The 25,084-nt window shown below is 48.3% G+C and overlaps 1 protein-coding gene across 5 annotated transcripts in view; it reads right to left on the bottom strand.

The window, feature by feature from the left end:
- Window positions 1–8,961: 8,961 nt before the first annotated feature.
- Window positions 8,962–25,084, bottom strand: part of PARP1 (poly(ADP-ribose) polymerase 1) — a 48,118-nt gene continuing 31,995 nt past the window's right edge. For all 5 annotated transcript variants that reach the window (XM_086345079.1, XM_086345077.1, XM_086345078.1 and 2 more), the window contains exons 13-23: window positions 23,016–23,211; window positions 19,871–19,999; window positions 16,969–17,052; window positions 15,186–15,308; window positions 14,502–14,630; window positions 12,952–13,050; window positions 12,296–12,448; window positions 11,282–11,409; window positions 10,460–10,521; window positions 9,783–9,897; window positions 8,962–9,504 (exon numbers count right to left, since the gene is read on the bottom strand). In XM_086345079.1, coding sequence (XP_086201205.1) covers window positions 9,423–9,504; window positions 9,783–9,897; window positions 10,460–10,521; window positions 11,282–11,409; window positions 12,296–12,448; window positions 12,952–13,050; window positions 14,502–14,630; window positions 15,186–15,308; window positions 16,969–17,052; window positions 19,871–19,999; window positions 23,016–23,211 — 1,300 coding nt within the window. In that variant the 3' untranslated portion in view covers window positions 8,962–9,422. The remainder of the gene's footprint in view (window positions 9,505–9,782; window positions 9,898–10,459; window positions 10,522–11,281; window positions 11,410–12,295; window positions 12,449–12,951; window positions 13,051–14,501; window positions 14,631–15,185; window positions 15,309–16,968; window positions 17,053–19,870; window positions 20,000–23,015; window positions 23,212–25,084) is intronic.

The following is a 25,084-nucleotide window of genomic DNA, read 5'->3' as shown; positions in this document are numbered from 1 at the left end:
GACAGTAAACAATTTGCCTGCAATGCAGGAGACCTGGGTTTAATTCCTGGATCAGGAAGATCCCCTGGAGAAGGGAATGGCAACACATTCTAGTATCCTTGTCTGAAGAATCCCATGGACAGAAGAGCCTGGTGTTACAGTTCATGGGGTCACAGAGTTGGACCCGACTGAGTGACTAAAATATACTATAGTACTATATAACTGATTGTGTTAGTTGGGTACCTAGGCTAACTCTGACTTACAAACAAATTAAACTTATGAACACATTCTTGGAATAGAACTCATTTGTATATAGACTTAATGTAAATGGTTTCGATCACAAGTTGTGCTTGTTCAACATAATATAGATGTGTTTTGTTTGGCAAGGGTGTTAGGTGTGTTTCCACAGTTGTTGCCATAAATCAGGGCTTTCCAGAAGGGATCCCCTGCACCAGGGTTCGTGGGGGGTGGTCACCGAGACGACCAGGCTGCAGCTCACCAGGTTCAAGGGAGCAGCAGCTCTCAGTGCCTGTGACCCACTGGCCCTTGTCCCTAGGGAGTCACTAACCCAAAGCAGCAAGCTCTCAGATTGGCCCAGCCACTTGGAGCTGTTTCCTGGTGTCCTGGGCACCACAGTGGCTGCCCCGACCCGAGCAGGAATGGAATCACCACCAGTCCAATTGGAATCCAGCGCCCACTCAGACGGAGTTCAGCTCCAGACAAACAGAGCTTGATCATCTTCTGGGCAAGGATCCTGGGGTTCACAGCAAAAAATAAAGCTAAAGAGGAAAAGAAGAGCTTGGTGTTCCCGTGGGTTGCTGACCATGACCTCGACAGTGTCAGCAAAGCCTGACTTTGTCTGAGATGAGCACTGTGCTGTGCTTAGTTGCTCCGTTGTGTGCGACTCTTTGCAACCCCATGGACTGTAGCCCACCAGGCTCCCCTGTCCATTCTCTAAGTAAGAATACTAAAGTGGGTTGCTGTGCCCTCCTCCAGGGTATCTTCCCACCCCAGGGGTTAAACCCAGATCTCCTGCATTGCAAGCTGAGTCTTTACCATCTGAGCTACCAGGGAAGTCCAAGATGAGCACGAAATACTGCCATCCCGGACAACTGTTTCTATTTCTATGATGGTCTGTACCTTTCTTCAGGAACACCACAGAATGTCAGAGCAGCTGAATGAGGTGTAGTTTCTCCACAGCTACGGTTCTGGGAAGGCCTTGCATTCATGGACTGCTGACTGCCCAGAAAAAAGTGCGCTGGGCCTCACCTTCCTTCCCATCCACTTCCCAGGGATTGACATGCACTCGACCACCATTCTTGACCCCTTTGGTCCTTGCTGGTAGAGCCCACTTCCCTCTAAACAGGCTGAAAACACCAGATGTTCTGGGTCTAACTTCCCTCACAGCTGTGTCCCAGCCCTAGCCAGTGAGACCAGGTCTACTAGGAGTAATGGAGAAAAGTCTGTCTTGGGACTTCTCTGGTGGTACAGTGGATAAGAATTTGCCTGCTAATGCAGGGGACACAGGTTTGATCCTTCGTCCAGGAAGATTCCACATGCTACGGGGCAACTATGCCATGCGCCACAACTACTGAGCTTGCACGCCTAGAGCCCATGCTCTATAACAAGAGAAGCTACCACAGGGAGAATCCAGCACACCTAAACCAAGAGAGCAGCCCCCACTCATTGAAACCAGAGAAAGCCCGGGAGCAGCAAAAAGACCCAGCACAGAAGTAAACCAATATATAAAAAAGTGAAAAATCTTTTTGGTAAAAAGAGAAGGATGAGGGGACAACTCTCTCCTCCTTTGGATGTTGATACTCGGAGTCCAGCTGCCACTCTGTCACCATCAAGAGAAATAGAGAGCTGAATTAAGCAATCCTGCCACTGTCCACTTCTGGACAGTTTAGTTCAGTTCAGTCGCTCAGTCGTGTTCAACTCTTTGAGACCCCATGGACCGCAGCACGCCAGGCCTCCCTGTCCATCACCAACTCCCAGAGTTTACCCAAACTCATGTCCACTGAGTTGGTGATGCCTTCCAACCATTTTATCCTCTGTCGTCCCCTTCTCCTGCCCTCAATCTTTCCCAGCATCAGGGTCTCTTCAAATGAGTCAACTCTTTGCATCAGGTGGCCAAAGTATTGGAATTTCAGCTTCAACATCAGTCCTTCCAATGAACACCCAGGACTGATCTCCTCCTCTAGGATGGACTGGTTCGATCTCCTTGCAGTCCAAGGGACTCTCAAGAGTCTTCTCCAACACCACGGTTAAAAAGCATCAGTTCTTCGGCGCTCAGCTTTCTTTATAGTCCAACTCTCACATCCATACATGACTACTGGAAAAACCATAGCCTTGACTAGATGGACCTTTCTTGACAACGTAATGTCTGTTTTTTAATATGCTGTCTAGGTTGGTCATAACTTTCTTCCAAGGAGTTAGCGTCTTTTAATTTCATGGCTGCAATCACCATCTGTAGTGATTTGGAGCCCAAAAAAATAAAGTCAGCCACTGTTTCCACTGTTTCCCCATCTATTTGGCATGAAGTGATGGGACCGGAGAGATGACATATATTATTATTGTTGGAACTGCTTTCCTGTTCTTTTTTTTAGTTTTTTTTTTTTTTTAATGTGGACCATTTTTAAAGTCTTTATTGAATTTGTTACAATATTGCTTCTGTTCTATGTATTAGTTTTTTTTTTTTTGTCTAAAAGGCATCTTAGCTCCCTGACCAGGGATTGAACCCATGGCCCCTGCATTGGAAGGCAAAGTCTTAACCAATGGACCGCCAGGGAAGTTCCTGCTTTCCTTTTCTTACCTCTGAAAGCAGCTGCTGACTCAATGGATTCCCTGATGACCATCCAGCACCTTCTAAGAGTTCACAGACCCAGCGTTGGAAGCTGTGAACTAGAGCCTGGTCTCTTCATTCTAGCAATTGTCTTCTCGGGTCCTCAACTATCAGCTCACAGAAAGGCAAAGGCAGGCTACGTCAGGGGTCTCCAAGCCATACTGGGCTGTCTTAACTCTCTGAGATAATTTGTATGCAAAGCAGTCTTCATATATGGGGGATGATGTGTAAGAAATATCATGCTGGAAAACACAGGTTCTCAACCCGCTCAATTCCAATCTGTGGTGGGAACTTGGACAGTCTCACCTCTCCAAGACCGAGTTTCCACATCTGCCACTTCACGCTACCTTGTCTTAAGGGACTGTATATGTGTGCATGCTAAGTTGCTTGTCACATCTGACTCTTTGTGATGCCATGGACTGCAGCCCGCCAGACTTCCCTGTCCATTAGATTTTCCTGGCAAGAATACTGGAGTGCGTTGCCATGCCCTCCTCCAGAGGACCTTCCTTACCCAGGGATCAAATCCAAGTCTCTTACGTCTCCTGCATTGGCAAGCGGGTTCTTTACTAGCACCACCCGGGAAGCCCATTCTTATTTACATCTGTGGTTAATTTCTTCCTGATCACAGTCCTTTCACAGCATCAAAAATACAGCCCATCAACCAGAAGTGGTTCAAGAGATGAACTGGGAAGCTAAGACTCTCTTCTTGTGTTCTGACAAAGGCAGCATCGAGGGGTAGGTGTGCCCCGGATACTGAGGCCCGGCCACCTGCCCATCGCTGGGGGAGCAGGGCAGGAGCCCGCAGCACCGTCTGCTTCTCACCCCCTTCCATCCTCAGTCTCCTGGCTAGTTCCCACCACACCGCAGGCTTGACTGCCCGCTGGTTTTTTTACAGTTTGGGCTCTTGTTGGTTTAGAGAAACAAAATACTTCAAAAATTGTATTTCTGGAATGCCTGTAAAGCACGAGCAGACACAGATCACAACAGCTCAAAGCTTTGCTACTGGCTCCAAACCAAAGTCGCACACTGGCTTATTCAAATCTAAACAGCCCAGCCTGGTCTCTGGGTGAGCACCACATGGCTAAAATTAGACTGGCCATCTGCTGAGACAGCAGCTGGGCTATTCTGAGCCCCAGGAGGCCTGGCTGGAAGCAGGGCTGGGCCTGGGGGGAGCACTGTTGGAGCGTCCGTCCCTTTACAGTTAAGGGGGTGACAGGGAGGGGCAGAGAATGAAGGCACTCTGAGGGGAGGCCAGTGTCAAGGAGGTTTCCCAGGAGATTGAAAATGTGGGCATAAGGTCACCTTTATAACCCTGGGCTTTTCTTCCTGATGCCTGGGTGGGGAAGATCCTCTGGAGAAGGGAATGGCAACCCACTCACTTTCCTGCCTGGAGAATCCCATGGACAGAGAAGCCTGGAGAGTTACAGTCCATGGGATCACAAAGAGTTAGACACGACTTTGTGACTCACACTTTCACGTTTCTTTCACTTCCTCCTGACTGTCCAATGGCTCCCAACAAGCATAGGATTTATTCCTTAGTCTTGTTCCTTGGTTTCTCCTTTTTTTCTTTTTTTGGGTCACACTTCATGGCATGAAAAACTTCCCCACCTGGAATCAAACCCATACCTCCCTATAGTGGAAGGGTGGAGTCTTAACCACTGGACCACTAGGGAAGCCTGTTTCTCTCTTTTTTTTTAAAAAAAACTGGAGCTTCCTGTTTCAACTCACACCCCAGGCAAAGGTATCCGTTAGGATTTCAACAATAATGGCTGAAGTTTACTGAGGGCATACCAAGGTCAGGAACCATGCCAAGTACTTTATAGGAATTAGCACACACACTCTCAGAGCAACTCAGAGGTTGGTACCAACAGATTTCAGGCATTCAGAATGGCTAGATTTTTCCTTTTTTTGACATTCTCCTTTTAAAATTTATTGCTGCACTGTGTCTTGGCTGCTGCGCACGGGCCCTCCTTCTGCGCACGGGCCCTCCTTCTCCGGTCGGGGAGAGCAGGGGCTACTCTCTAGTCGTAGCGCACTGGCTTTTCATGGCGGTGGCTTCTCTTGTTGCGGAGCATGGGCTCTTGGTGTGTAAGCTTCAGTAGTTGTGGCTCACAGGTTTAGTTGTCCTGTGGCATGCAGACACGGACTGAACCCGTGTCTCCTGCATTGGTGGGTGGATTCTTTACCACTGAGCCACCAGTAAAGCCCTGATTCATCTTTCTGCAGTCAAGAGAAAAAGCCCTGATTGAAAGGACTCAGATGACCCTGGGAAGTCAGGGGTTCTCTCCTTTGGGCCCTGAACCTTGCTTCCCCCAAGCTGAACCCACCACCAGTTCTCAGGCAACAGCATCCCTGAGTTCAGGATCTACCGAATTATGCATGGGAGCTTGGGGGTACACAAATGTAACCTTACTAACACCTGCCTGTGTTGTGCTTAGTCGCTCAGTTGTGTCTGACTCTTCGTGACCCCATGGACTGTAGCCCACCAGGCTCCTCTGTCCATGGGGATTCTCCAGGCAAGAATACTAGAGTGGGTTGCCATGCCCTCTTCCAGGGGATCTTCCCAACCCAGGGATCGAACCTGGGTCTCCCACATTACAGGTGGATTTTTTACCATCTGAGCCACCAGGAAAGCCCAAGAATACTGGAGTGGGTAGCCTATCCCTTTTCCAGGGACCTTCCTGACACAGGAATTGAACTGGGGTCTCCTGCATTGCAAGAGGATTCTTCACCAGCTGAGCTACCAGGGAAGCCCCACAATGACATTTATAGACACTTTATAAACAATTTTACATTTATAGCCCTTCTAACCCATCATCTCACATCCTAGGCTCAGGCCACTCAGGCCAGTTGTCTACAGCCCCGTACTTGGTTATTTCAGTTGTTTATGCTCGGGTCATAAAACCACAATTGTTACCTATAGCTTTTTCTTTCCTACTTCTTCTGTCCTCAGTCTGAACCTTAGCTGATGTTTTTGACCTGGTGAAGTGCCCAAACTATCGTTCCTGAGGGTCAGGTCCCCAACAGCCCCACCACTGTAACAGGCTGCGGACTTCCACTGACCGCAGCTCCGCTCCCCACCCCACCCTCGTCCAACTACGCCATGGACAAGGTGATGCTGAGAAGCCCCCGGGCTGCAGACTGTCCTTCCACCTCCAAGGTCCAGCGTCCCAATCTCCCACTGGGTAATGTCACATTAGCCAGTAGAGTAACCCCTTTCTCTGCCTGTGGAGATGGTGGTTTTTAGAGCCCTTAAGTGGCAGCCTTATCTTCCAAGTCGGTGGAACCACTGTCGTGGCCCCTAGGGAAGCATGTCTCCCTCAGGCCTTGGACTTCCAAACCAGCAGAGCTCCAGGGGAAGTCACACGTGGCAAGAGTCAGGAGCTATGCCCACTCTAGCCCTTGCTTCTAGCACCACAGGCTAGTATCTGATCTAAAACATATTCTGGGGGACTTCCCTGGAAGTCCAGTGGTTAAGACTATGCTTCTAATGCAGGGGGCGAGGGTTTGACCCCATCGAGGAACTAAGATCTCACAGGCCCTGTGGTGCAGCCTCACCCCGTTTGGCACACTGGCTCAGCTTTAGGACCCATTCCACCTTCAATGAGGCCACATCTGGGTGAATGGACACGTGGCAAACCCAGTTGACTTACGGGCACGAGCCCATTGCTGCAAGGTGAGACCCCCTGCCCAGAAAGGCACAGTGGTGGAACAGGGCTAATGCCCAGGTGTCCCCATCTCCAGCCCTGTCCACCAGTCGGCAACCTCTTACCTGAGGAAAATGTTTGCAGGCCGTTATCTTTTTATTTTCCAAAATGAGTCTCCAAAAATGTACCTGCTTATAACCTAGATCCTGGCCTGGCTTTGCTCTCCTAAGCCAGAGAAATGCAAATAGGACCTGCCTGATGATCTTTCAGGCAAAGGTTACTGGGCAGAAGTGAGGCAGGTGGTGGGATGTTGGTCATCACTACTCTGGACCCCACAAAACCAGCTATAAGCTCCCAGGGAGCCACAATACGAAAAGCCTTACTTAGAATACCATTCCTTTAAAAAAACAACTCCCAGTATTTGGGGAATTGAAGAGGAAGTGATGCTACTTTGGAAATATGAAATCCTTAAAGTAGCTGGGTGACAAGGAGAGTAATTAAAACCAGCCCAACAGGTTGGAGATAAACCTATCCCTGATATTCAGATCCTCATGGAGAGAAGACACAAGGTGTGTGGAGCAGGTCAAAGGGCTTTCAGCGTGAACACTGAACACAGAACACACTCTGCATGGCCAAGCTGCCACTGGGCTTAACTCAGGGGACCCTAAAAGCACAGTGTTTGGGGGTTTACCCCAGTGCGAAACTCCAGTCATCACATCACTATAGCAGCTTCACAGGAGTGCTCTCACAGGGTTGTTCGAGGCGCTGTTCTCAGCCTCCAAAAGAGGGCAGCAAGAGAGAACTGCCAATGCAAACCCTGTTGGTTAACACATTGGAGTGATGGGTGGTGCTTCTGCTTAGAACATTTAAACCACGGGCATGCGCCACGCTGTGTGAACAGTGTGGACTGAAACGTGAGCCAAATGCTGTCTCTGGCAGCTGCGGCCGTCCAAGCGCATTTCCAGGCAAAGGCAGGAGGGCAGGCAGCTCCCAGCAGAGGCCCAGGGCTGCACCTTGGCTCACCAGGCACCCTGTGCTTCTGTATGATTTACAATTTTAAACTAACTATACACATTTTAGCTGCTAACCTCAATTTTTGTAAAGTGAAGGAAGAAAATAAAAATATGAATATTGAAACATAACATGGCAGGTTCCCTCTTTTAGCAAGAAAGTATGGAATCAGAATCTCTTAAAGAAAGAAATCACTTCTGATTATAGAAAACCCATTAAGCAATCACTCCAATCTAAAAATACTCTGTTTAATCAGGTACTGTGGTGCAGGGAGGGGTGGGGGCTGGTAATTGCCCTTCTCTGTGCTGATAAAAAAAAATGGTGAAGAGTACAGAATATTCAGGATCTAGGGAGGCTGAGAGCATTACTGAGTGGCCAGCTAACCAGGAGAGGGGCCTCAGGTTGATTTTGCTAAGGATTTTCATCAAAAGTTAAGGACACCAAACAAAAGATAAAGAAGCTGGTTTGCCTGTTTCTGAAATATGACACCCTAACTTGGGTTTTGTGTGGCCCTTAAATTTTATTAACTGCAGAAAGCCACAAATATGGCTACCAAGACACACAGTCACAGTTCATAACTGCACCTGCCGCTATCATCACTTCAATGTAACAACTCAGAGAAAATGTGTTTTTCTTCTTTCCTGTCTGGAATGAAGTCTGCTCTTTGTTCCTCTGACCCAGAACACCTGTGTGTCTGGGGCTGCAACAGCAGCTCATTCTGAGGCCTTCTCTTACCTGTGACTCCACCTTCTAGCCCTCACTTCCCATTCTCCTTCTGTAGAAGGTTTAATAAAGTGTCACAAGATACCATTCTGGCTTTCAGGGAACTTAATTGTAAATATTTAATAAGCACTATGCTCCAATATACAGCAGTGGCAGGAGGCAACGTAGTATATGTAAGATAACACTCCACAGAAAGGAAGTGCATGCTGACACAGGTTTATCACCGCCAACTATCTGATAAACTGAAGAGAAAGAAGCATGGTCTCCTATGCTTGGCTTTCTGTTACTCAGATGGGGCTCTCCTACTGGCCACTGCTGTATGTTGCCTGGCACATTCTGGGGTTTCATGGATACGGGTGCAAACAATCCCCCTACAGTCTCTGTGGACCTTGCACTGTGAAGATGAACAGATCCGCAGTCAGAAGGAGACCAAACACACATAACGACAGAAGCCATTTCCATTTTAATCCAGAATTACTATTAGCCCTTTGGTATTTTGGTGATGCTAGTCTTAATTTAGAAGACAAAACTGCTCAGAGGAAAACAGAATTTTAAATGCAATCTAAAACTACTACGTATTCCGAGAGCTTCCACGTTCACGAGTTTCTAGAAAAGGAAAGTGCCTTTTGTTTCTCAGTATGAGAAATTGTTAAAGCTCCTCCCTGTGGTCTCCCAACACTTCTCACCAAAAAACAAGAGGCTGAAAGGGTGACAACAAATACAAAGTGAAAAAAAAAAAAAAAAAGGAAATTTAAATAGTATGAAATTAGTTTTTATTTTGACCTCAAAATAAACACTTAACATTTTTCCAAAACTAAAGATGAATACTTAAAAACAAGGGTAGAAGATTATTTTTTTCCTTCCCTGGGGAAACCAGTAAGGCAGATGTTCTAATGTGGCCTGCAAGGCTCTTTCATTGGACTAATCTAGACACAGGTAAGACCCTCCCCAGCTTTTCCTCTATTGTCAGTTGCACCTACCAGGGTTATGGCTGGCAGGAGAAAAACCCCGAAACCACCCCCCGCCCGCTCCCCCGCCCAACACAATCAAGGGATTTGAAAAGCTGGGAAAATCGCTGAAACATGTGACCAAGTGTTCATATAAAATCCCTTCTAAGGAGACTGAGTGAAGCTACTATGCCTCAGCAACTCAGCTGAGGTTTCTGCCTGGCCAGTCAGTGCAAAGCACGCCAGTCACCAGCCTGCGCACCTCACAGCTCACCACAGGGATGTCTTAAAGTTGAACTTCAGCTTCAGCAGGTACTTCAGGTGGACCTGAGCAATGTCGTAGACGATGTACCTGGAGGGGAAGTGTGTCAAGGTACAAACGCTTCCACAAAGGAGGGCATGCTTGCTGCCCATAAGCTGGCCTACGGCCACACGCCACAAACCCTCCCAGGTCGGGGGCTGGGTCTCTCATCCTGACCGGGGAGACCACTGAGGGGAACTGTTCCCCGTGAGACACACCACGGGACAGTCTTGAGCCAGCCCGCCCCTGGGTGAACTGGCTGCATTTAAGTGACTTCACAACCCCAGACCGTTGCTTGAGGCATGCATAGCACACTCGTAAAAGGATACTCGTTATACAGCAGACAGGTGTCATTAACACCAGATGAAATCCCTGTCCCGAGAGGCACCTCCACACCATCCACAGTAATACTAGCCGATGGGTCAGGGGTAGTTTTGCCTAAACCTGCAGGACAGAAGGCAGACGGGATACGATTTGTGGAAACATGCCGAAAACGGTCCAGAGAGATGAGATCTGTATATACATTTAAAAGACATACGAAACCCAATACTGTGTCCTCTTTCCAGACATACAGCTGTAGGTATACAGCAAGTTCCAGCCTAACTGATTTTCATTGGCATAGTAGTGCCCCCACCCTGCTTTCCGTTAAGTAGAATTCCAAAGCCCTCGCTTCACCTAGGCAGAAGGAAGTCCTAAATCATTACGGGCTATGAGCTATAGCAATTCAAGAAGCTCCAGGTACCACTATGCCACCAGAAGGCCCTCAATACTGAAGCGAGGAGTCAGGTTAGAACCCAAAGTCAGTGCACCTGGTAATTAGCAGCGGGAACCAGAACTCTTCTATGGCATTTGTAAAACCAGGGTCATTTGTGGCCAGAGTCAAACATTTTTTAAAAAAAAAAGAACTTGTAACAGCTAGCCACAGAAACTATGACTTTGGGGGAAACAAAGCCCCCTCCCTGTGCCGTCCTGGGTACCTGCAGCAGCAGCTTCCGAAACACATTACCTTTGACACTGTGCTTGCCCTTGGGTAACTTGCTGATATGCGAAGCATGTTTCAGTTCATACCTATAAGAGAAGGTAGTTTCAGAAGAGCCTCTAAAGTCACTGGGCTCTCAGACCAACAGTACAAACAGCAAAGCAAGGCCACAGAAGCTGCTGAGACCAACACTCAGAGAGTCCAGTCCACGTTCCCTGCTAGGAGCTCCCCTCTGCTCTGGTTCTAGACATGGAAGGTGCAGCCCCCTTTGAACAGCTGGTGCCAACGATCACTGCCAGAAGGCTGCTTCCAGGAAAGGGCCCGATTAGAGCTATGGTGTAGCTGCCATTGTGGAACTTTGTCCAGTCCAGGACCCTGAGACCCCTCCTGGTCTATTACATAACCCTGCTCTCTCTGGATTATGGTCGATAAGGCCAAGGTGGACAACCAATCCAAGCTAGGCCAATCAGATTTTCTCTGCAAGGAATCTGCAACTGGGATTAAGATTCCAATTCAACCTGAGTTGGTCTCAGAAAGGAAATCTAAAAATCAGTAGGGGGACAGGGGCAATGAAGTGACCACCCTCTGTGCTTCCCAGTCCACAGGAAGAACAGAACTGCCAGTACCTGAGGCCTGGCTGTCTTCCTGTCTTGGTTTTGTGAAGCATTTCTGTGCCTCCCTCATTCACTTAACTTGCATTGGTGTCTGACACCCACCGCCGAACTGGTGGGTCCTATAACTGTGGTGGGGAATTTCCAGGATCACACCTATCCAGGGGAAGCTCTTTCCTGCAGCTCACCCCATCCACCCCCATCAAGTGCCACCAGCCCCAGAGCTGGGGTTACTCACATGTTTCCAAGGGCAACTTCTCCCAACAGGATCAAGCCTATTGGGTCTCCCTGGGACGTGTGGCAGTAGTTGGCACTCTTGGAGACCATGTCGGCGAAATAGATTCCCTTACCAAACATGTAGCCCGTCTAGAGAGATGGAAAAGGGACAGTTGAAAACCTTCTAATGGGAGCGCTGACTGTGAGCCAGGTGCCAAGAAAACAGCCCTGACAGGTTACTAGCAGCCCCCACAGAGGGCAGAGGCTTGCGCTCAGGAGCAGGTTGTTCAGATCCCAGCTCCACCTGCTGCCTAGGGGCTGTGAGAAGTCACTGGGATCTCTTTGGACCTCACTTTCTTCGCTGAACTGGGGAAAAGAACCCTATGGGGCTGCTGTGAAAATTAAATGAGCTACTAACGGCTTCTTAGACCAGGGTGTGGCACATGTGAACACCCGGTAAACACAGCTATACTTTTTATTCCTTTAAGGGAAAATGGAGTTAAGAGACATTAGAGTGTTTGCTGCTGCACGGCACAGTGGACTCTGCCACACTAACAAGTCCGGTCATTAAGCTCCTTGCTTTCTACAACTACAGAACAAGGGGCCTGGCAGACCCTTCTTAAGTTCCTGCCTGTGGGTCACGTCTATAATTGAGCAGCAGACTCTACCAAGGCAGACTGGAGGTCCCCAGCTGGGAGGTGGGAGAGGTAGGCTGAGACTCAGCCTGGCCTGTGGCCAAAGTCTGTGCTCTCTGCCAGTCAACACCCAATTATCATTCACAGCAGGGTCTGCAAAACATTTCACTTCCTCTGTTCCAGAAATTGTGTGCAGCTTGGTAGTAAGGTCAGGAAAGGGCCGTGCGGCAACGCTCACCTTAACCACCATGGTTGTGCCTTCATCTTTAAACAAGGCTGTGTGGTCACAGAGGCACACAGAGGCTTCCCACACAAGTACCCACAGGGCTCAAGTGGAGATGGCTGCAGAGATGGGCAGAGTCCACCCCTCTCCTGCTATGGCTCCTGGGCCAGGCACGTACCACAGGCGCTTCAGGTGGGGCTATCCGGAGACCCTGGGACAGGATGCCCGCGAAGTTGGTGGTCCTGGACCCGTGCCACAGCAGCCTCCGGTTATGCAGCTGCTTAAACGGCTTGTAACGCTGGCTTTCCCCTTCGCGCTCTATCTTGAAGATCTGGTCGGAGTTATTACATAAAGGAGAGAGGTGGAAGGAGCCACAGGTTACTGTGGGGGAACTGGAAGATCCGAAGAGACACAGGAACAGAGCTGAGACACGTGAGGCCTTCTGCAGTACGTAAGGTGTTCCAATCGGGCTGGGATGCACCAACAGACACTCAAGGTCTCGTCCAGTAGGGACCAGCAGCTGAATGCATACTGCGTGCAGCAGAGGCACACCTGAGGCCCTTTATTTTGGATCTCTCATAATAGTTCTGATTCCAAAACTAGGCGAGAACTAGGTTTTTGGAATGGTAGGTAGGAAATGTCCTTTAAAACAGAATAAAAAGCCAACCCCAAACCACAAGACTATGGACTTTTGTGTCTCACAAACAACTGTGTCACTTCCTCTGGTTATTTAAAGCAAAGCCAACTGCTCTTTTCTACCCGGCCCAGGTCGGAGGAATGGGCAGGGAAGAGCTGACAGGACACAAAGGGGGCAGAGGGAGGAGAGAGCCTTACGTCGACGACTTCTAAGTCGTACGCGTTGTGTGTGGTCGCGTGAGTGTTCTTCACATACTTCCTAATGATCTCGGCTTCTTCGGAATCTTTGTCCACAACCTAGAAATAAAGCATCTTGGAATCAGAGCAAGGAGAGCCACACAGAGGCAGGGAGAACAACAATAGGCTCGGTTGACGAACAAGTAATACATGGCTCACGTGGAGCCCAGGTGGGAGAGAGCCAGCCTGTGTTCCAGGCCCCCCATCTCCTCGGGCATCACCTGTTTGCATGATCCCAGCCTCCCTCCTGCCTTAGAACCCTATGCTTTGGGCCATCACGAAAGCTAGGAACGTGGGGCTCACTGGGAGCGGGAAACCTCTACAATGAGGAGCTAGCTGGCTCTCAGGTAATAGTCCCCTTAACCATAACTTAAGCAGGAGATCCTGGGTTCAATCCTTGGATCGGGAAGATCCCCTGGAGAAGGGAATGACAATCCACTCTAGTATTCTTGCCTGGAGAATTCCATGGACAGAGGAGCCTGGCGGGCTACAGTTCATGGGGTCACCAAGAGTTGGAAATGACTTTGTTTGCGTGTACTGAACTGAACCATGACTTAAAGCCCCGGGGCCAGGAGACACCCTGCAGCCAAGACCTGCAACCAAAAGCAGTGAGGATACGACAGACTCTAGGGCTTTTGACGACGGTGATGGGTGCTCCATTTGAATCCTCAGGGACAGCACATCGTGGCTCAGAGCAAATGTGCACTAAATAACCATCAGATAATGGAATCTCTGCCTAAATCAATGAGTGTGTGATGGGACTTATATTTTCAGTCTAATCCAAAGTTCAGAGAATGCAGAAATTCTAGTTCTCCTCATTGCTTCTTAATTAAATGGCTTCACAATCATTAACGGAGACATTAACAAACCCCTTCATGAAGAACTAGGCTGTTTGGTATCCTACCGGCATACACCCACACACCACACACCACACAAAACATATAGTTTGTCCTAAGGATGGAGCAAAGGCTCTTTTTAGTTATGTAAACACAGGACACCAGGCTGAACAGATCCCAGTGTACTTGAACTTCCTCACACTGCAGGGCAGGACATGGGCTGTGAAATGAGGCACATGTGAGATGTGAGACCAGGCTCAAAGCCAGGGCAAGCCTGTAGCTAAGGCAAAAATTTCTCCGGTTGGCCAAGGCAGGGTGATTTCTGCCCAAGCCTCCAACAGACCCAAGTTCAAGAACTGTGCTCACCAACACAGCCACTCTGACTCCAGAGGACATGCATCTAGGCACCGCAGCTTTATTACGGCTGCCATCAGCGCTTGCCTTCACTTGGAAGCCTGCCTCGCAAACAAGGTGCTTCTTTACAGGTGAAGGCTCTGAGGTTCTCAGAGGACCACAAGCAGAAACACCGAGGAACCTTATCAGGATGGTCAATCCTTGGACCCCAGCAATCTGTTTTAACAAGCTCTCTAGGAGATCCCGATGCATGTTTAAGTTTGGGGACCACTGTTCTTGGGACAGAGGGTCTGATGCTTCAGAAAGGGCAGGCCCTGTTACCTTAATGTCAGTTTTGAGCTTCTCATAGTTGACATCAATGGGGTCCTTGCTGCTGTCATCAGAACCACCCCTGAGTAGACTGTAGGCCACCTCAATGTCCAGCAGGTTGTCTAGCATTTCCACCTTGGCCTGGAGGAAAGGAAAACCTAGAGCTAAGTACAAGGCGAGGGAGAAACTCACCCAGAACCCAGACAATGTCTAACACAGTGACGAGGTCCCTCCCAGGTGTCCAGGGACAGTCTGTTCTCTGTTCACAGGGTACACGCCTAAGGATTTCTGGAATGCTAAGGAGGCTCGCTCTCCAGGGCAGAAGAGGCAGCAACCACATGGCTTTGTGTGTGGGGTTTCTCTCCCACACACTGGTGACAGGTGGAGACCTCTCACTGGCTGCCTAATGAAGGAGAAAGGGAAAGCAGAGACAAAGATGCTCCCCCCCTCTCCTATAGTTCTTTTCCCCCAGACTGACGTGGTTCAGCAAGGGCAGTCAGCAAGGGCAGGAAAACCCAACTGTTCTACCCATGATCAGGCTCCTGATATGGGGAGATACCCTACTTTGAAATGAGAGCCCAGCGGTGGGCCTGGCCACCGCCCTCGGGGATCACAACACAGAGGGGCAGTGATGAGGGAGTGACACCCAGCCCTGCACAGCCCAGACCAGTGGCTCCTCCTGGGCCGCGGTGCTACCTGCACGCTGTTTGCGTTGTTCAGCAGCGGGGGCTTCTTCATCCCAAAGTCGTGGGGGATCAGGGTGTAGAAGCGGTTGGAGAGATCCAGGATGTGAGAGTCACTGCTGCCCTGGGACAGTGCCTTTGGGGGGAGGGAACAGAGGGAACAGCCTGAGGCACCGCTGAGCTCCCAGCACTTTGCCGGACTCTCTCCTCTGGAAGCCAGGTGCTGCCGCCAAGTCTATGTGGCCAGGCCAGGAAACCACCTTCTGCAGCGCCTGTCAGCTGGGCAGCGGCAGGATCCCATCCTCAAACCGGGTGGCTCTGGACACACGGGCTTCCCGTACACGACTTCACTTGTACAGACAGTTGTGCATTTATATACCCATAAACCCCGCAGCGCTATGCAAAATACCCACTGGGGCATGTTGATGGTGGGCACACTGGCTGTTGCTACAGAAGTCTTTCAACTTTCTGCGTGTTTGAAAAGATTTCACAACAAACTGTCGGGGACTTCTGTGGTGGTCCAGTGGTTAAGAATCTGCTTTCTAATGGAGGTAACGTGAGTTCAATCCACGTTTGGGGAACTAAGATCCCACATGCCATGGGGCAACTAAGCCCGAGCATCACCAACTACGGTGAAGCCTGGGCACTGCCACAAAGAACCTACAGGTCACAACTAAGACCTGATACAACAACAACAAAAAAAACAACACACCTTGAGGGGGAGAAAAAAAGACCCTTTGCTATAAAATTCAATCTGGCCGCCTAGGCCACTGACCTTCATCTTTAAGGTGGGGGCGGGGTGGGGTGGGCCAGGGCCAGCACAGAAAGGTGAGCCCCTCCCCAGGCCGCACTGCTAGTCAGTGCTCCACGCAGAAGGTGCTCAGTAAACGCACAAAGAAACGGAGGAGCTGGACCCCTAGTCAGTGCACGCTCGGCAGACACCCTCGGTGCCTACAGGAGGGTAAAGGGGCAACGAGTCAGCACCTGAAGCCCTAGGTTGGCTTCTCACGGTGACTCGGGCTTGTCCTCGTTGTAAACCTCTGCCTGTGCTGCAGGCTGCTCTGTGCAACAGGCAAAGGACACCACCCCAGCCCCTCCGCCTGGACATTCTGGAATGGGAAAGAGCTCAGGCTGAGCAGGCTTTCAGGTCTCTGGCATTGGGTAACAAGGAAAGAGGTCAACTGATCAGGACTGGCTGTAACCGGATTTAACCGCTACATTTCAGGGCCTCCTCTCCAGCATCAGCCAGAGTCCCCTGCCCTGGTCCGACTTCAGCGTCCTGTGTGGTTTTCTTCTTTCATGTGCCATCCCCAAACACAAGTGGAACCCTCCAGGGCAGAGGCTGGAAGACACTGGGGACGGGGGACCTTGGGAGATGCTCAGCCAAGTGGACGTGGAATGAACATGAACAAGAGCAAAGCAGTATTTAACTGCGTGATGATGCTACTTGATGATTTCCTAGTAACTGCCAAATAAACTCAGCCTCTCTTAAGGACACAGAATAAAATCAGAACGTTTTTATGAGGCAGGAGAATGAAAATTCCTCATCAGGCATAAAGTGTTTACTTCATATCTGACAACTGAAAACACTGCTAATTCATTAGGATTGTGATCACCTTACTTTCTTTGTCATACTTGGTGAACTGAAAACCATCTCAATCAGCAGGAATCAGTAGGTCTATTTTCTTAACCTTGAGTAAATGTACTGCTGCATTCCCCACCAGAGGATGACAGGCAGCCCAGTAGATGCCCCTGCCCCCAGCATGGGGTAGCTGGAGGAGAGGCTGGGGTCTTACCTGCTGGACCTCACTGAGGATGGAGTATGCAGCCTGGATCTGCCTTTTGCTCAGCTTCCCCAAGGGCATCTTCTGAAGGTCAATCTGAGGAGACAGGGGGATTTTTTCCCTTTGAAAGCTGGGCACTGTCTGGCATGATGATGGGAGAGCCGGACTGAACATCACCCCAGGCCTTCTGGGCTCCAAAAGAAGCAGACACAGTCTGTTTGGCCCTCCTAAGGAGACCTGGTGACCCAATTCCACAGGCTCTGCAGCCCTACCCCCAGTGCAGTGGATGGGAGTCTGTGAGAGAAGACTCTTTGTTCATTTATGGCAGAGATAAGCCAAGCCCCCACCCCTGTACTGGGTTTGAAACAGTCCCACACTTCTGGAAGAAAACACAGCAGGACTCTCATCTAATTCCCAAGTGAGGCCCTCCCTGGGGTCTCAGAGCCAAGGCCATCCCCAGCCAGAAAATAACCATAAAGTGGTGAAAATTATTTTTAAAACGACACGCTCCTGAACATACATACTGACATCAAGCTAACAATGTACCCCTCAAATCAGTCACCCTGAAGGTTAAACATCTGTCCCTACAACAGTGCTGCTTACAACACCCTGGGAACCAGCAGGAAGGCAGGGAGCTGGCTGCAGTGGGAGAAGCATGAACTCTGTGGCCAGGGGTCTGGTCACCAGCTACGGAGCGAGGCACCCACTCCCTATGGGAGCGACCTGCCTGAATGCTGGCTAGGCCCCCTCCTCTATCAGCCCCCCATGGGGCTCCCTGCTCTGAATCCTGAGCTGCTGTCTCTAGGGTTGTTTCCAGCAGAACTCCTGAGCTCCTGGCCCCGGGACTGCACTTAGCCCATCTTTGGGGCTAGTGTCTGCGGGGCCTGGAACAAAGATGGAGCTGGACAAGCGCTCAAGAAGTGGAACTGCTATCTGATTAGATGAAATATTAAGAGGATGTGAAAGTGCTCACACCCAACAGGCCCCAGTTAGGGGCCAGTGGTGACAGCGTCTGCGTTCTCAGTACTGCCCATCCGCCCATCCCCGGGAGAGCTGCTTTCTGGGAAGAGTTTACACAGTTGGAGTGCAGTCCAGGGAAGAGGATGGGTAATGTATTCTGAGCCAAGGACACAGTATAGTAAAAGAGCAGAGTGACCCAAGCATGGACTGTGAGTTGGCTCTAAAGCAATTCTAAAGAGGGAACTCCAGAAGATATACTCCAAGAACAGTGTGACCAGAGTGACAGCAGAGACTCTGAGGGAAGCCCTTCCCTGAGCTGGGTAATTCTGGTGCTTGTTTTAAAAAGACCTGGTTTCTCTAACCCACACCCTCAGATGCACAGACACAGCCCACAAGAACAAGGAAAGGGCTCAACCAGCACAAGCCACCTCCACTCGCGACTGTGGGCTGCAGTGGGGAAGGAGGCTTCAAAGCTGGAGCGTGGGCTCTGGACTCAGCGCACACCCTCCCCGGCCTGGCTCGGACTCTGCTCTGGTCTTAGGACTCACCTGCTCCCGGGGAGCACACAGTGCCCCTGGTTACTATGTTTCCTTATCTACCTGGTCACCCCATTTCACGTGCAGTCCATTGGGCTGGGAGTGGGTGCCCCACTCTCCACATGCCCAACCCACTTAGTTCCGTGTCTCTAGGCTGTTTTAGAGTGTATGTGTGCTAAGTTGCTCAGTCATGTCTGACCCTTTGCAACCCCATGGACTATAGCCCATCAGGTTCCACTGTGATGGGGTTCTCCAGGCAAGAATACTGGAGTGGGGTTGCTATGCCTTCCTCCAGGGGATCTTCCCAACCCAGGTCTCCCACATTGCAGGTGGATTCTTTATCGTCTGAGCCACCAGGTAAAGCCCTTTTTAGAGTATAAAACAATATTAAAAAAAAAAAAGTCATTTCACATAGAGAGACTGGGTCTGATGACAGCTGAGAAATTCTATGAATCACAGAGAAGCCAGAGTACAGAAAGCCAGAAAGGGTATGTGGAACCTTTCTTTTGAAAGATTCATGAAATGAAGATGCCCCTGCCCACTCTTCTCTAGGCATTCTTGCTGAGCCTGCCCATAAGCTGTTCAAACCTGTCAGACCTCCTAGCAAGAAGCCTGGTTGTATATCTACTTGAACAAGATATCTGCAGAAGCCCTAGCTATCTTCACACCTGTTAGGGGTGTCTAAGTCATGACCCAACACTATAACAACAGCAGAGCCCCAGCAGTCCTGCCAGGCTGGGCTTAAGACAGGGAGATGCAGGGCTGAGGAAGAGAAGCTGCTAGTGGTCTCTACAACCCAGATTTGTCTTGCTTTCTTTAAGGCTGGTTGGAAGAAGCAGAGAGGAAGCAAGCTGGTGAAGGGGCAGAATGGTCAAGGCTAATCTGCAACGCCTGTACTCTGCTAGTCCCTGCTTCTTTTTCAAAGCGGCTCCAAGCTTAGAGGCAGCGAGAACATTCATCTCCCAGGGGACAAACAGAGAGCACCTGGCCCTGGCTGGTGGTCCCTGCCACTTTTCCAGTCATCACTTCCCCCTCCCCTCCACCCTATGATTGGCTGGTATGAATTTTATCTGATGAAGCAAGTGTCAGAAGCTCTCTGCTGGTCACAGCAGTTCTTTCACTGTAAATGGGCTCCATCTTGGACTTCCATGACAACTCCAAGTGGCCTATTTGGTTGAGCCACAGAAGAACCATGCCCCACACTCCTTTATGGCAACTTCAAGGGAAAAAGTGCAATGGGGACAACATACCATCTATTTCACAACAGGCCAATGATTCTCTGTGAAAGTGTAGGTACCCCAGGCCACAGAACTCCTGTATGTCTCAGGCTGAAGACCAGCCATTGAACTCGTTGCCAACTCAGCACTCCAATCATCCACCCCAGCAAATGCTCATAAATATAACAAAAGTGCAATAACCTCATACTCCACCATGGCTTTCTTCATACTCTCTACATCAAAGATCATCTTAATGAGGTTCTGCACTGGCTTGGGGAGCTTGGACTTGGTGCCAGGGTTTACTGTCAACTTCTTCACTGCCTCTTCATCCTGTAGGGAAAATCAGGAAGAGACCCAATTAAACAACCCAAGCAAAGTTGTGGTAGTGTCATCTGGCAGAGAAAGGATACAGGATGGAGTGCCACCAAAAGGTTAAAAAAAAAAAAAAAAAAAAAAGGCTGCGTGTTCATCAAAAAGGTTTGGCATTAGTTGCCAGGAGGAAGATGTTGAGTATGGACAGGATGAGACTGCCTATGCGCCCCAGATCCTCTCAGCTGCTCCCGATTCTTATTCCAGACACCACCGAAGCATCCAGTTCTACACAGGCAGACCTGCAGGCACCCGCACTGCCTCCCACGCTGTTGTTGCTGGTGCCCTGTGCCTGGGAACCTGCCCAGTGCCCATTCATGCCCAACGTGGAAGCGCTGGCACCTATGAGGGCAAACCTTAAACCCAAGGCACACTGGACTGATGGACAAATTCTGCCTCCTTTCTTCTCTTACACTGCCTCACCCAAGGCTGAATTCACACAGCCTTCTCTATAGTGCCAAAGGATCAAGCAACCAGTCCCACTTCCTGTCAGGCAGCTTGACAGCGTTAGAGCACATACGAGCATCATCCCAACCCCTCACCCCTGCTCCCCGGGATTGCTCTTCCTAATATACGAACAACACAGGACTTTAACTCCAGCCAGCTGGGGATCCCAGGCTGAGCCAAGACCCTGACTGAATGAGGGTAACTGGTGTTGGGCTTTGCTCCTGGAATCTGCTTGGCTTAATGAAGCTGCAGAGAAGAACCCGTGTGCTAGTGCTCAGGGTGCTGCTGTCAGTGTCACAGTGGATCTACTCTCAATGCTGAAACACACGTCTTTGCATGCATTCTTATCTTCCAGCTGTAACTTTACTTGAAGGCAAACTATTAATACGTTAAAAAGCCTTATTTATATGCATATACTGTAACCAGGAACTCTTAAGGATAGTAAGCAAAAAGGCATACAAATATGTACATCAGCATCATTATAGCGAATATCTAAAAATAATCTAAACATCTAACTGGGGGATGGGAGAATGTTGTTTGGTAAATTACAAACTACAGCCACCCACGAGACCTGGGTTTTGATCCCTGTGTCGGGAAGATCCCCTGGAGGACAGCATGGCAACCCACTCCAGTATTCTTGCCTGGAGAATCCCATGGACAGAGGAGCCTGGTGGGCTAAAGTCCATGGGGTTGCAAGGAGTTGGACATGACTGAGCAACTAACACTATTATTACTACCAGAGGATGGAATTCTATACAGACTTTAGAAATGATGCTCTAGTTCAGTACCATTTAACAGAGTAGCCCCTGGTTCTGACATGTGGTCATTCTGAATTGAGATATGTTTTAAGAGCTAGAAAAACATCAGCTATCAAAGACTGAGATAAAAAAAAAAAAAAGGAAAGCTATTTCAATATCAACATATCAAAATGATAATATTTTGGACACACTGGGTTAACTAGTATTAATGTCACTGTTCTTACTTCATAAAATGTAGCCACTAAAATATTTAAAACTGCATAAGTGGCTGCATCTCTCTGTTAGACAGCACCACTCTAGAGGACACGGGGAAATACTCCTAGAACATTAAGGCAAAACGTGGGTGGTGGCAACACAGTGAGTAAGGAAAGACTCCAGGGCTACGGTGGCTAAAAGTACCTGTCAACTGAAAAGAAGAATATATAGACGTATACCTTGAGCTTAACTTTTCTGTACCTTTGTACACCTCAGGTGCTAGCCACCCTTCCTTGCAGTTGAAAATGTGCATATAATTTACATAGTTTCTCTCTATCCTCAGCACATCCGTGGATTCAACCACCATGGATTGTATGGAACTGCAGTATTTACAATGAAAAAATTCCACATGTAAGTGGACCCATGTAATTCAAACTTGTGTTGTTCAACTGTACATCTTTTTGAAATGCAAAAAATAAACTCAGTAGGGAGCACTGCTGAGTTAGACCAAGTATGTCCAACACTCAAGTCCAAGTTCTCTACCCCAACATTATAGAAGTTAATTTCTGTTTTTAATGGTAAAGTTCATGACACTCTATAAACTAGAGAACTTACAGTTTACAAATTCGTCAAATCCCCCTTTGACACATTAGACCTCAAAGATTCGAGTTAAAACCTGTACCACTGCAGTAAATCTCTTTCCCTCTGCATAATAAATGTGTACCACCCCTCATTATAAAAGCAACAGGTTTTCATATAGAAACAATGTAAGAATTTTGTCAAAAACAAATGGCCTCAATAGTATCAGTCAAGAGACACTGGAAGGTTGCCTGGTAATATAAAGGGAGACGATCAAGCTACAAATAAAAATAATGAGAAATTATCAGGAAATAATTTAGGACTAAAAACTGTGACCCAGTGTAGTCACTATAATTCTATCTTGATGATAAAGCAAGTCGCATGACCTTCAGATAAGCAACCTCTATGAACTCCTCCCTCCTTGTGTTTAGGGAGCAATTCCAAAGACTGCTCCTTTGTGAGTCTTGAAAATGCTCACACTGTTCTTATAAGCTTCACCTCACACTTCATGGAGTAGATTTTATTCATGAAAGGGCATGGATTTTATTAAATGCTTTTTCTGTGTTCATTAGGATGACTGTGTGGCTTCTATCCTTTATTCTACTCATGTTACATTACACTGATTTGATTTTTGCATGTTGAACCAACCTTGCATTCCTGGGATAAATCCTACTCAGTCATAGTGTCTAAATCCCCATGTGCTGCTAGATTCGGTTTGTTAGTATTTTGTCGAAGGTTCTGCATTTATATTCATAACTATGTTGGTCTGTAGTTTTCCTGTAATGTCTTTATCCATCTGTGCTTATCAGGATAATACTGGCCTTGTATAATGAGTTGAAAAGTGTTCCTTCCTCTTCTGTTTTTTGGAAGAGTTTACGAAGGACCAGTATCGATTCTTTAAATATCTGGTGGAATTCATCAATGATGTCATCTGACTCATGGCAGGTTTTTAAAAGAAAATCTTTTACTAGCACTAGCAAGTGTCAGAGCATGATTACCTGGCCATAGTCAATCTCCAGAGGGTAGAACTTTTTGGGATGCTTCGTAAAGTTTTTAGAGTGCCAGGCGTTTCCGGTTTTCTCTTCATATAATTTCATAAAATGCTCAATGGCATCCTCCTTGGATGGCATCTGCTCCAGTTTGTTACTACCAATCACCGTGCCCACACGGCCCCAAGACCTGAATATCCAGTACCTGTGGGAAGAGAAGAAGAGCATCAGATACAATTTTGCGGGTCAGCCGGTCGTATTTCAGGATGAGCTTCCTCTCACTGCTATTTCCCTTGAGGGAGAAAAGAGTTGTAAACACCCCAAAATGATGATAACTGACGAAGAGGAACAAAAGGAACCAGTATTAAACAACTTTTATTTTAATTTCTATTAAAACTGAGAGTTGTTAAGTTTAAAGTAATTAAAAAATGCCCTTCCATATCATACTGGCAAGTGAGCTAAAAAAGTACCAAAGAACAGTTTAACCTTGGATCTGGCAGCTGAACTTGAGGAGTAAATCCTGAGGCCTTTACATGGTGGTGGTGGTGGTTTAGTCACTAAGTCATGTCCGACTCTTGCAACCCGATAGACTGTAGCTAGCCAGGCTCCTCTGCCCATGGGATTCTCCAGGCAAGAATACTGGAGTGGGTTGCCATTTCCTTCTCCAGAGGCCTTTACATAAAAACATCCAATTCCTTTTCCCAAATAAACACAGCAAGTATTACCTGGAAGTTATGGATTCATTAACAACAGGTACTAAAAAGAATGAAGAACCTTTGGCTCAGATCAGAGGCTGAGATACAATGAAATGGGAGGGGGCAGGAGAGTGGTCCCAGGGTCAGCCACCTACAGACCTAGGCTAATATCCTCAGCTTCTCCATCTCAAGCTAGAGCTAAGTCCCAGGTACTCTAGGGGCAGGGCTGCCTATCTTTGGGGGAGTGCATTTTTCTTAGTGAAAATCATGCAGAAGTTAAATCTCACACCACAGTAAGTACAGATATAGCAGTAAAATCAGAAAAGCTGGTGCTTCCTGCTGGTTTTCTGGGCTACTGCCCAGAGGCATATAAGTTCCTTCTCTGTTGTTTTTTTTCCCCCCTCTAGAAATATTTAGAAGATACCACATGGACCTAACTTGAAAAAAATCTTCTAACAGCCCATAATGCCATTTCCCTATAAAAACCAATAAATCAAGGCCACCAGGATAAGCCACCCATTTGAAATCACCAGTATAACTTCTTGTGTGTTGGTAGTAGACAGTTCTGTTCTCATCGCCTGCGGTTTATGAACTATAGTACTCTTGTGTTTTTACAAAAACCCTACTCCTCCTCCTGCACTCCGATACACAGCTAGCTTCTGGAAGGTTATGTTTTACAAGCAAGAAACCCTATCTTCAAATCTCCAACAAGAGTCAGCAGTAAACTAAACGACGTAGGATTTTATTTCTTTACAAACTTTGAATAGCCACACAGATGTTAAGTGCCCTTGTAAGGTCACCTTTGAGGTTCGCATTTTAAAACCTTGTTTCATTCATATGGATAGACTTGGCAGTCTTTTAATTTTTGGTGTGCTGTGCGGCATGTGGGATCTTAGTTCCTCAGATCAGGGATTGAACCTACACCCCCTGCACTGGAAGCATGGAGTCTTAATGACTGGACAACCAGGGAAGTCCCTGAGGTTCACATTTTAAATGACAGGTTTGTGAGAAGCTGAAGAAATGGGAAGGGCCTAAGCCTGCCAGTGCCTACAACTGGCAGCTGCAAAGATTTGCCAGGTGCTGACATTCTCTCAGGGGTCTGCCTTTCAACGAGTAAAGCTCTTTGAATCTCTTGGACTTTAACGGGTAAACTGTTTCCACTTACTAAAAAGAAAAGATCAAGTTCAAAATACAAAGTGCTTTTCTGCCGCCATTAGGGTTTAGCAAGAGTTTCTTTCACACACCTCTCCCGCTTACATGTAGCTCCCATTCCACAGCGGCTGTAACAAGAGCCCATCCGCTCGTCGGAAGACCACTCCGATTAGATAAGTATGGGCAGTAAAGCCAGCCCCGTCTCTCAGCACGCCAGGACCAGCTCTTACC

The sequence above is a fragment of the Bos grunniens genome, chromosome 16 (genome assembly GCF_055505025.1).
Source record: "Bos grunniens cultivar Pamir isolate PY7600 chromosome 16, Bosgru_T2T1.0, whole genome shotgun sequence".
In the NCBI taxonomy this organism is placed as follows: Eukaryota; Metazoa; Chordata; class Mammalia; order Artiodactyla; family Bovidae; genus Bos; species Bos grunniens.
Note: the sequence above shows the minus strand (reverse complement) of the source record. Positions and strands in the feature narration are given on the sequence as shown.